General features: G+C 41.1%; 1 protein-coding gene across 1 annotated transcript in view; it reads left to right on the top strand.

Moving 5' to 3' along the window:
* Positions 1–13,155, top strand: part of TTC23 (tetratricopeptide repeat domain 23) — a 48,452-nt gene that overhangs the window by 18,362 nt on the left and 16,935 nt on the right. Inside the window, 2 exon segments of the mRNA XM_074964518.1 lie at positions 7,985–8,162; positions 12,838–12,945. Coding sequence (XP_074820619.1) covers positions 7,985–8,162; positions 12,838–12,945 — 286 coding nt within the window.

The raw sequence follows: 13,155 nt of genomic DNA, 5'->3' as shown, positions 1-13,155 counted from the left end.
ATACACAGAGCAAGTACAGGAAAGGCAGAACAAGCTTCCTCTCCACCGATCCCTTCCCCACTGCTCCAGCTAGAGTATCTCAAAAAGGGACTATCTCTTAAGGGTGAGAGAATCAGTCTCTGTGGCTTATCCAGTTGTTAGCCTCTCTTTAGAGAGGGTGAAGAATGTAAACAACTGAGACTGGGATTTTTACTATGTGGACACTGGTTGGCTAGGAACTCAATTAAAGCTACCAAACTCATTTCACATAAACCAGCATCATTCCTTATTGAGTCCACATTGCTTCTGTTTGCTACCTGTCATATGCATTTATTAAAAAACTTTTCTTTTTTTGCTTTCTTTTTAGATTTTAGGTTATGAAACTCCTTAAACGTGACAGGTTTCCTGAATTAAGACCATTTGTGCTCAGCTCAGAATTTTATCTACAGCTTTTCCCCTCGCTTTTAACCCAAGAAATAATACAAGTTAAGCATCAGATTGATACCACATGTAGATGTTTGTTAGTTTCAGGCTGTAAGTGGCATGACACATTCTTTGGTCTATTTTTACATGACCTCAGTAATATTTTTACTGCTACCCTCTGCTGTCATTGAGGTTGTACAATGGTTGTCTCTAGTTCTATTCTTCATTCTGCCTGGGCCAAGATCTGCCACCCTTTTCTCTTCAGGGCAGTTGCTTTGAGTTTTATCTACAGAAGAGGGTCAATACTTGTCCAGCTAGTAGTTTTAGAGGACTATCTAAGCACTTTTGATTGTGTATTGGATCCAATCAAAGCAAAACTTCTTATTTATATGACAGCAGAGGTCTAAAAATTTCACTCACATTCACCTCAGGCTGCTTCTGTTTCAGGTCATCCAACTTATTTAGTTTTTATTCACTGCTATGCATCTCTGTTCCATTTCTGCATTATTTGGAAATCACAGTCACTGCCTGACACTTTCTCTTGACTTTTCTTTTTCTTGCATCTTAGCCTTCAGTCTTCTTCTGAAGGAGGTAAATTGATCCCATGCACTTTTGTGTATATTTTGCATGAGACATTAAAACTGAAGCCCTGTCTTCTCTATATGGACATTAAAGATCCCATGCACTTTTTGTAAGTTTGCCCAGACCCTTGTCTAAAACGTTCAGCCTTCCATCTGGCTGCCATAGTTCATCCCAGATTTGACTATAATACTCTGGAGAGTGAAGTGTGCATGTAAATGGGTTTTTTTGTTTGTTTTTTTAAATAACACATATCTGAATCTGCATATTTTCATCTACTTAGTTACAAGTGTGTATTTTCAGTGAAAATTATTCCAACTCAATTGCCTAAGATCTTGGTTGTATAAGACTGAACTTTTTTTTATTCTGCCGTTCGTATCAGGACAGTGTTAATGTCAGGGCCTGATTACGTTATGACAGAAGTCAGACAGGTGGTGAGCTGTTTTTCATACCTTGTGCATATAAATAGTGAAGGAAATAAGTGTGGCGTGTACACAGCTCTTTGAGTCATGTAGGCATGTAGTAGAACCTGCTTATAGTGAATTTAGGCTATAGTGGAGTTCTTTCCCAGAGCCCAATGAGAGATCTGTGTGTAAAGGGCTTGCAGGATTTAGCCCTTTATGGTGAAGTCATCTGGTGGTTATAATTGCATTCCAGCATTTGTTCCAAGTGACTGCTTTACCTATCTGCTTCATCACTGAATAACACACCAGGTACAGCCTAAAACACTACTAGACATTCCATCTTTTTAAATGGACTCTCTGTAGGAAGCTTCTGTTGCTGTTAAAACACAGATTTTCAAGCAGCAGTAAAGGGGTTAAAGAGCAAAAAATGAATGGAGCTGAATGGACATTTGTATTTGGTCCTGTTGCACCATCTTCTCATTAAGTGTTTGAAGTGAATTCCTGAGCAGTGAGTTTGTAGAAAGTTAAGCAGCCAAAGTTGGAGCAAAAACTGATAAAAGAAGAAGCGATAATGAAATTGGGCCGAGCAGTTTCTAAGGAGGTGCTCAAGAGGCTGATATCTTGCACAAATGTCTGCTCAGAATATCTCATTCTTTTAAGTTCCTGACTCCTTCCCGGTTTTGTCACCATGACAGTGCAAAGTCTATGCCTAGCAGGGCAACTGGGAATTCCCTGGTTGTAGGGAAATCCTGGGTGACGTAGCGCTGGAATAGCCAGCTCTACACTACCCACTCCCTTCCCCCTGGAGTTGGGGGGCATTCCTGGGTGCACTGGGGACATGATTGGAGACAGAAGGAGACTCCACCAGAGTGTGATGAACTCTGGCAAACCTTTGGGCAGCCAAGCTATCTCTAGGGTCCTGGATTTGTGCTGGAAATGGCCCTCCTTGATGATCACTTTAGATAAGCTGTTACCAGCAGGACAGTGGGGTGGGAGGAAGTTTTGTTTCATGGTCTCTGTGTGTATATAATGTCTTCTGCAGTTTCCACGATATGCTATGCATCCGATGAAGTGAGCTGTAGCTCACGAAAGCTCATGCTCAAATAAACTGGTTAGTCTCTAAGGTGCCACAAGTACTCCTTTTCTTTTTTCTTTTTACGAATACAGACTAACACGGCTGTTACTCTGAAACCCATAATTTAGAGTGAGTCTTAGGTTGCTGTACATTATAGCAGGGGCCAATTTGACCCCTACTCAGCCCCAGGATCAGAGGAAAAGAAAGGGGCTTAAAGTCATCTTTCCTTCAGTCCCTTGCACCAAGTCTAATTTTCACTAGTTGCAAATGGCAGCTTAGGCATAGGGAAACCATAGCACACCCCGATTCCCCTTCTTGACAATCCTACTTTTAGGGGTTAACAGCAGCTGCAGAGCTTCATCTGTGGGCTAGAATTTGGATTAGAAGATCTTGTCCCAAAAACAATGACTAAGACTATTTGTTAACAAATTCAGATTAAATCTGTTAAATTACTTGATGGAAGAATAGTTGGATGGTCTCAAATTATTTTCTTGGATTCCTATGCTCCAATTTTTATGTCAAACATCATTCCATTATATCAATAATACATAAACTAGAGTTACACATTAGAGACAACCTTATCAACACAGGATATAAAGGCATTACAGCTGTAACTTTATTGTAATCCTTACTTTGGATCACTGATGTTATCTTTTGATTCTTAAAGAAAATAGAGGTGCATCAAATAATCACACACAAAACATTTCCAGCTTTAATATTTTGTTCTGTGGTAAAATTGTTTGTGCTTGCTGCTGGAGAATATATCCCTTTTAAGTATCACAAAATTGCAGTTCTTTTGTGTAGCTTGAAATGCATTCTTCATAGACTAGGATTTTACATCTGCTGCAATTTCCATGGACTTGATTTGGCAGATTAAATAAACTAGTGATTCCTCAATGAATTTCTGAGGATCTCTCTGGATAACACAAGAAAAGAATCTAATTCAAAATATGTTTTTCTTTCCTATTTATTTTGTCATAATAGGAATATACATTTTTAATTCATTCAGAGGACATCCTTGTCTCATTTAAGTCAATGGCAACATTCCCATTGACTTCAGTGGGATCAAAATTTGGACCTAAATAAGTGTTACATTTTTTTTATGTATGATCACACATTTAATATTTGATGCCTGAAATGTATTTCTTTACCCTGTACATTTGTTAACATTACCAAAAGTGTCCTATTTGGCCATCAACTCTAAAAGATTACTAGCTAGTGCAGTGATAATGACATTTATAATGTAAGGCCCAGATCCTGCAAACCCTTAATTATGCAAGCAATCCCTGATTAGTGCACACTGAAATCAATTGGACCACTCAGTAGATAAGGAGTACTCACATGAGTAAATGTTGAGAGGAATCATAATTTAAAGCCAGTTCCTCAGTTTAGCACCCAGTCTGAGAATCTGGGTTGGGTAGGTAGATGAAGGGTGGGAAGGAATCCTTCCCCTATCTCACGCTGCAGAACTGCTCTGCAGAGGCTATTTCAACCCAGTGACTGTGGTCTTAAAAGACACACACACTCAAATGCACACACTCCTTTACCTCTACCTCCAAGAGCAACAAAAGATCCACACATGATCAGTTCATCTGGCTCCAGATCTGTGTGCAGGAAGCCCTCTGTGGTCATTGAAGAAGGACTTGGATTTGCTTTCTAGCATTTCAAGTTTTGGGTAACCTTATTATTTGGAGCCACAAACACAAGAGAAACAGAGAACACTGTCTTTAAAAGACCCTCTTTTTGTTACATACATGTGCAATGGAACCCCCCCTGCACTGGAATTCTTCACTGGGGGCTCTAGAAGTTACTGTCATACAAATAATAATAAAATGTTGGCACAGCTATGGTTCCTTCTGATCTATGTTTAAGACCCATATTCATTTGTTCAGCATATACAAGTCTCCCCTCTCCTTCATAGTTTTCAGGTAGGACATTGAACTACCAAGATGATGTCATCATGGCATTTAGCTTTTTCTTTTCTTCTATGACTTTAGCAATCTACCCAGCAAACAAAGGGGCTATTCATTCAGTATTTTACTCTCCTGGCAGGACCCAGTTGCTTTATGGAAACAAGAAGAGTTGAAAATGCATACTTTTTTCCTTTGCTTAAGCAGCCTGAAAGTTGGCAAGTTCTGGAGGCTAAAATAATCTAGGGAAAAAAATCAAAGGGAGTTAGATATCCACTGGCTCACTCTAGATTTATGAATTATTTTACAGTTCTTTTTCACTCGCTTGACACTTTGCTCAATCAGCTAATTAGCCATCTGCCATGAATTCTGTTTGTTTCAAATCTATAGCTATAGATCTTTGTGGAGAAGTCATTTTTCAGGGAAAACTTTATATTTAGTGAATATATTATACTAGGTAAGCATTTTCCAGAAGATTTAAATAAGTTAGAATAGTGAGAAACATTTTCTTTTCACAAAGAGTTAATTCAGACCTCAGACAGAGGTTCTTGACTTTTCTTGCACATTTGTGCAAGGAAGAGATGGGCTTTCTGTGCCTGACTCATCCACCTGTGCAGGTGTGTACTCCCACTAGCAAGGTTGGATATCACAAGATAAGCATAGAGATGTCTATGGCCCTTCAGCACTGGTTGGCATTCTATAGCGACACTGGAGAGGAGCACACACTGCAACCATTTAAAGGGGATCATAGAATCATAGAATTCTATGAATCATAGAATATCAGGGTTGGAAGGGACCTCAGGAGGTCATTTAGTCCAACCCCCTGCTCAAAGCAGGACCAATCCCCAACTAAATCATCCCAGCCAGGGCTTTGTCAAGACTGACCTTAAAAATATCTAAGGAAGGAGATTCCACCACCTCCCTAGGCAACACATTCCAGTGTTTCACCACCCTCCTAGTGAAAAAGTTTTTCCTAATATCCAACCTAAACCTCCCCCACTGCAACTTGAGACCACTACTTCTTGTTCTGTCATCAGCTAGCACTGAGAACAGTCTAGAGCCATCCTCTTTGGAACCCCCTTTCAGGTAGTTGAAAGCAGCTATCAAATCCCCCCTCATTCTTCTCTTCCACAGACTAAACAATCCCAGTTCCCTGAGCCTCTCCTCATAAGTCATGTGTTCCAGTCCCCTAATCATTTTTGTTGCCCTCCGCTGGACTCTTTCCAATTTTTCCACATCCTTCTTGTAGTTGTGGGGCCCAAAACTGGACACAGTACTCCAGATGAGGCCTCACCAATGTCGAATAGAGGGGAACGATCACGTCCCCTGATCTGCTGGCAATGCCCCTACTTATACATCCCAAAATGCCATTGGCCTTCTTGGCAACAAGGGCACATTGTTGACTCATATCCAGCTTCTCGTCCACTGTAACCCCTAGGTCCTTTTCTGCAGAACTGCTGCCTACCCATTCGGTCCCTAGTCTGTAGCGGTGCATGGGATTCTTCCGTCCTAAGTGCAGGACTCTGCACTTGTCCTTGTGGAACCTCATCAGATTTCTTTTGGCCCAATCCTCCAATTTGTCTAGGTCCCTCTGTATCCTATCCCTACCCTCCAGCGTATCTACCTCTCCTCCCAGTTTAGTGTCATCTGCAAACTTGCTGAGGGTGCAATCCACACCATCCTCCAGATCATTTATGAAGATATTGAACAAAACTGGCCCGAGGACCGACCCTTGGGGCACTCCACTTGATACCGGCTGCCAACTAGACATGGAGCCATTGATCACTACCCGTTGAGCCCGACAATCTAGCCAACTTTCTATCCACCTTATAGTCCATTCATCCAGCCCATACTTCTTTAACTTGCTGGCAAGAATACTGTGGGAGACCGTGTCAAAAGCTCTGCTAAAGTCAAGGAACAACACGTCCACCGCTTTCCCCTCATCCACAGAGCCAGTTATCTTGTCATAGAAGGCAATTAGATTAGTCAGGCATGACTTGCCCTTGGTGAATCCATGCTGACTGTTCCTGATCACTTTCCTCTCCTCTAAGTGCTTCAGAATTGATTCCTTGAGGACCTGCTCCATGATTTTTCCAGGGATTGAGGTGAGGCTGACTGGCCTGTAGTTCCCAGGATCCTCCTTCTTCCCTTTTTTAAAGATGGGCAGTACATTAGCCTTTTTCCAGTCGTCCGGAACTTCCCCAATCGCCATGAGTTTTCAAAGATAATGGCCAATGTCTCTTTGCATTTCTCTATTGCCCCGGAAGTACTGTGCTGCCATGTGCTTCGGCCACTGCTGCTGGTATTTTTCCCGCTATACACCCTCTTAATACGGCATGGGCCGGTAAAGCCACATTCTGGCCCTAAGTTATTAACTGGTATTCATTTCAATTGTGTTGTCTTTCTAAACATGTTAAGAGTATGATTTGTGTAAGACTCTCTCCTTTTGTACTGCAGTGTACAATGCAGGTTGAAGAAAGGGAAGCTAAGATGCAAATCAGAGACCTCCATTTTTCAAGATTAAACATTTGTTAATTTTTAGGCAACACATTCCTTAGCATTTTATTGAAGAGGAAGTTTAAGATTAAAATTTAGGGGCAAAAATTCTCCTCTCTGTTGTGGATAGCTAGTGCCTGTTCATCACTCACTCCACATATGGAACTGGTCTTCCTGGCAATGGAATTGTATCCTAAGCCTTTAGGTACTTGAATACAGAAAACGTTTGTCACTTGCAATCGACGAGAAAATATACAGTCACTTGTTTTCTGGTGTCAAGATTACTCTTCCCTACTGTGGGTTTTTGGCACTGTTACGAATTATACCTGATAGGACACGCACACAACTGCTGCGAATTATACCTGGCAGGGCACGCACACAAATGCTGCGAATTATACCTGGTAGGTCACGCACAAAACTGCTGCGAATTATACCTGATAGGTCACGCACAATTCGAATCTAGGCTGAGGCACATGAACAAAGTCCACAACTGCAGAGTTCCCAAAAAACACCAAGTTTATTACGCTCGAGCGTGGTGCCCCCCTGCTAGCCAGGAGGGGACCCCGAATACAGATTATACGAAGGTTATATACTTTTTAGCAAAGCATGTTGCCCTCGTGCATCGGAAACCTTAGCCAATAAACAAACCCTTTTCTTATCTACTACCTATCCCTGCTTGGTGCATTCCTCATGCGAAACTAGTATGTTAATTACACAGCACGGTCCTAAAGCAATGCATCAGTAACTTTTATTATCAGGATGGGAGGCCTCACATCAAAGGCCAGGAGATAGGGAGTTAGGGACAGACAAAGAACAGATACCGGGAGTCAAGGCAGGCTGGAGACAAGGAGGAGGATTTTCACCGGAATGCAATATCTAAGGAACACTCCTCCTGGTGCATGATGTGCTTGCTTTTAGACAATGGTGGGCCCCAAACCAAAATGGAGTCACATGTGCTAACTTTTCCTTAACAGCACAAAAAGTTAGCAATGAGATTAAATTTCTTAAGACACAGGTAACTTCTGCGTTACATAAAATGCATCCTGTTTAGCATCTTCCTGGCACATGAGTTTTTAACAGCTATATAATTTAAAAGAAAACCTGCTTTTACTTTCCAGATTATACCAGTGTCACAAAAGATCAGAAGACGCTATTCTCTGCTGTCAAAAAGCTCTGAGCTATATTGAGAAGAGTGAGGGTGAAAGCAATCTGGAATGTATTCCTGTACACAAGAAAATGGCAGGAGTAGCACGGGTTCTTGGGGATCATGCAACAGCAATCCAGCATCTTGTAAAGGTAAAGAAGGTTTCAAGTAAGGCTTTTTGCTAAATGTCATGGTTAATAGATAGCAAATCATCACCGTAATGAGGCTCATGCACAATTAGTAAATACATGTCTTTGCTGCATTTTTTCAAAATTTCAAGACATTAGTTCCCGTTAAAGGATTAAATGATACACAGTCAGCAGCCAAGGCAGTACATTAAAAACCTAACTCCTGTTAATAATAATGGGATTTGTGCATCTAAACCACCATGGAGAGCACTGAAAATTGCCCGGGATGCTTACAAACATTAACTCTGAGCCTAATCCTGTAAAGTTCTAAGCACCTTGCAAATGGCAATCAGAATCCTTAACTCCTATAAAAAGACACTCAGTACCCTGCAGTATCAGGTCCTATATTACTACTAAGAACATCTGAAACCATCAACACAGCTGGTGGTGGCTGGTTTGGTTTTGGTTTTGTTACTTTTCCCAAAGAAAGATAAAGCTTGAGAGACTTGTAAAGAGCTAGATACTTACACACATAGGTGGCACTCAGTGGCTGTTTGGTGGAATATGTGAAATGAGTCAGTTGTGTGTTTCCTACCGGGACAGATGATTCTAAGTATTATTAAAACAAAGTCCACCATCACAATGACAATAATTAGCATCTTGCTGTAGTCTTGGCAGAGCAGCTTTGCCACTAGTAGACATGGAGTCTGAAAATGCTTTTTACTTACTAGAGATGATCCCTTTGGGTTTGAATTGAGATACGTTGCTGAGGTAGTGTTTTATGGAAGCATAAGAACATAAGAATGGCCATACTGGGTCAGACCAAAGGTCCATCTAGCCCACTATCCTGTGTTCCAACAGTGGCCAATGCCAGGTGCCCCAGAGGGAATGAACAGAACAGGTAATCACCAAGTGATCCATCCCCTGTTGTCCATTCCCAGCTTCTGGCAAACAGAGGCTAGGGACACCATCCCTGTTCATCCTGGCTACTAGCCATTGATGGACCTATCCTCCATGAACTTATCTAGTTCTTTTTTGAACCCTGTTATAGTCTTGGCCTTCACAACATCCTCTGACAAAGAGTTCCACAGGTTGACTGTGCGTTGTGTGAAAAAATAATTCCTTTTGGTTGCTTTAAACCTGCTGCCTATTAATTTCATTTGGTGACCCCTAGTTCTTGTGTTATAAGAAGGAATAAATAACACTTCCTTATTTACTTTCTCCACACCAGTCATGATTTTGTAGACCTCTATTATATCCCTCCTTAGCTGTCTCTTTTCCAAGCTGAAAAGTCCCAGTTTTATTAATTTCTCCTCATATGGCAGCCGTTGAATACCCCTAATAATTTTTGTTGCCCTTTTCTGAACCTTTTCCAATTCCAATATATCTTTTTTGAGATGGGGCGACCACATCTGCACGCAGTATTCAAGATGTGGACATACCATGGATTTATATAGAGGCAATATGATATTTTCTGTTTTATTATCTATCCCTTTCTTAATGATTCCCAACATTCTGTTCACTTTTTTGACTGCCGCTGCACATTGAGTGGATGTTTTCAGAGAACTATCCGCAATGACTCCAAGATCTCTTTCTTGAGTGGTAACAGCCAGTTTAGACCCCATCATTTTATATGTATAGTCGGGATTATGTTTTCCAATGTGCATTACTTTGCATTTATCAACATTGAATTTCATCTGCCATTTTGTTGCCCAGTCACTCAGTTTTGAGAGATCCTTTTGTAGCTCTTCACAGTCTGCCTGGGACTTAATTATCTTGAACAGTTTTATATCATCTGCAAATTTTGCCACCTCACTGTTTACCCCTTTTTCCAGATCATTTATGAATATATTGAATAGTACTAGGCCCAGTACAGACCCCTGGGGGACACCACTATTTACCTTTCTCCATTCTGAAAACTGACAATTTATTCCTAACTTTTTTTTCCTCTCTTTTAACCAGTTACCAATCCATGAGAGGACCTTCCCTCTTATCCCATGGCAGCTTATTTTGCTTAAGAGCCTTTGGTGAGGGACCTTGTCAAAGGCTTTCTGAAAATCTAAGTACTACTATATCCACTGGATCCCCTTTCTCCACATGCTTATTGACCCCTTCAAAGGATTCTAGTAGATTGGTGAGGCATGATTTCCCTTTACAAAAACCATGTTGACTCTCCCCCAACAAATTATGTTCATCTAGGTGTCTGACAATTTTGTTCTTTACTATTGTTTCAACCAGTTTGCCCGGTACTGAGGTCAGGCATATTGGCCTGTAATTGCCGGCATCACCTCTGGAGCCCTTATTAAAAATTAGCATCACATTAGCTATCCTCCAGTCATTTGGTACAGAAGATGATTTAAATGATAGGTTACAGACTACAGTTAGTAGTTTTGCAATTTCACATCTGAGTTCCTTCAGAACTCTTGGGTGAATACCATCTGGTCCTGGTGACTTATTACTGTTTAGTTTATCAATTTGTTCCAAAACCCTCCTCAAATGACACCTCAATCTGGGACAGTTCCTCAGATTTGTAAACCTAAAAAGAATGGCTTATGTTTGGGAATCTCCCTCACATCCTCAGCCATGAAGATTGATGCAAAGAATTCATTTAGTTTCTCCACAATGGCCTTATATTCTGCAGTCAGAATAAAAATGAAACTGAAAATCTCCATTAACGAGGTTGAATAGAAAACAGTAACCATTCTGCCTAAACTCAGAAATGTACTGGATCACCATTACACTGGAAAAATTCCTGGTGCTTTGCCCATGATACTTGGCAAACATCCCCTGTGCTCCCTATGCTGTAGCAAATTGCATTTTTCAGATCACTTCACAGCTGACTTTATTTCTGCTGCTGTCTGCATTCCTCCTCTCCCACTGCACCATTTACTCAGATTGTCTTGGGATGGACTACATCACTTACATGCAAGAGGAAGGGAAGAAATGAAAGCAATTGTGTTGTCTATACTAGGAGTTAAAGATGTATTGTTAGAACATGCCAGCTAACAAATTCTAAAAGTCTAGCGTAGATAAGGCCATGGAGACTTTAACACTTGATAAATTGTTCAAATTAAAGCATAGACACTTCCCTGTGGGTCACTTTGACCAGAAAATGTGTTAAAATACAACTTGCCCTATCTACACTTACGGTTTAAGCATGTTTAGGCTGTGTTTGCTAATCTGTTTTTTTAACACCACACACTAACACCGTTGTCAATATTCTAGCGAAGGCCTAAGGGGAAAGCCTGTGTATCTGAGAGACTAAATTCTCTCCACAGGCCTGAACATTTTCCAAAGGGGCTGTGGCTGAAGCTCTTCTGCGTACACTTCAGTACAGCCTGAGAGCTTGATCCAAGTCCTTTTCAAGTCAACAAGTTTGATGTCAATGGGAGTTGGATTGGGCGCTAGGAGATTACCAGAAAGAACTATATAGCCACTAACCGTAGAGGAACCCAAGTGAAGGCTGACCAATCTGTCCTTACCTTGCACCTTGGTTTTTGTATGCGCCAGTAGGTTTTAGGGGATGGGGTTTGGGAGGGCAGATGGTTGACTTGGGTGTTTTTAGAACAGCTTATACGAAGATGAAAGCTTCAGTCCTATGTGTTTATACACACTGAGTCAGATTTCCAAGACAGCTCAATATGTTGGGTATTGAACTTTTTTTGAAATAAGTGTCACAATGGGAACTGCTGGATGCTGAGCTGTTTTGGAAATCTGGCCCCAACTCTGGCTAGAGAGCTCTTGAAAACCTAGCCCATTACTTATATTGGCCACATAGCTGATAATAACTAGCCACTTCTCTGTAATGAGCGTACGTATCTTTTTTTAATGCTTGTACATAGAATCATAGATTATCAGAGTTGGAAAGGACCTCAGGAGGTCATCTAGTCCAACCGCCTGCTCAAAGCAGGACCAATCCCCCAGTTTTTGCCCCAGATCCCTAAATGGCCCCCTCAAGAATTGAACTCACAACCCTGGGTTTAGCAGGCCAATGCTCAAGCCACTGAGCTATCCCTTCCCCCATCTTTCTATGGATAATATATCCCAAGATTTGATAAGCCATTTATGAACCTGAGTGAAATTATGAGAATTCCATTCTGAAGCTCATACCACTCTGGTTACTTCGTGAAGCTAGCCTGGTGCAAAAGAGAGCATACCAGTAAAGCATCCCAGAAGGAAATAACCAATGCTTCTTAAAATATTAGAGCAGTGAAATATCATCACTTGGCTTTTGTCAGTTGTTTGTCACCCTAACGTTGCTTAAGAAGAGTTTTTTGGTACCGGGTATGCATGGTGCTGATTGAAATGTAATAGGCTCTTTTTGAGTTTTTTAAAATCCTTTCTAATGGCCCAGTCCTACTCACCCTCACTCACAAGAGATGTCTCATTGAAGTCAGTGGGATTATTCATGTGAAAAAGGGTTTGCAAGATTGGATCCTAAAGGTGGAATGCCCAAGGAAAATTGCACTGTAGTTGTAATTTCCCCAACTGGTGAGGCATGATCCTTTGTGTTCCTTGGATGAATCCACTTGTTTTTATTGGTGCAATATTTTGCATTGTATTGATATCAGCAGGCTTAAATTGGGGTTTAATGTACAGATATTACAAGAGCCTATATCTTGATAAGGTCACTGGGAATGATCATTTGTTCTACTTTGTAGTCAAAGTCCTAAACCTACATTTCATTTTTCTTTTGCAGTCTGTCTCGCTCATGCCATTTTCTTGCCTTTTCTCCCCAGTTTCATACAAGGAATATGTACCCAGGAATGTAGAGGAAGGAAATTTTATCTTTTTCCAAGCAGGTATTGTATGCAGTATACTTGAATCCTCCTCCTACTCCAGTGGGGACTGTTAGATTACTGCCATTTTAGGGCCTGGTTTTGCATCTCTTTGCCTCTGCCCAAGAGAGAACCAGGAATGGACTAGCAGGGCTTTTGGAAGTCAGGACTGAGGAGCATAAGCAAAGCTATGTTGGGAAGGTTGCAGTGTGCCCCCTATACTACACCTGGCTTACGTC

This window comes from Natator depressus, chromosome 10, assembly GCF_965152275.1.
Source record: "Natator depressus isolate rNatDep1 chromosome 10, rNatDep2.hap1, whole genome shotgun sequence".
NCBI lineage: Eukaryota > Metazoa > Chordata > Testudines > Cheloniidae > Natator > Natator depressus.
Note: the sequence above shows the minus strand (reverse complement) of the source record. Positions and strands in the feature narration are given on the sequence as shown.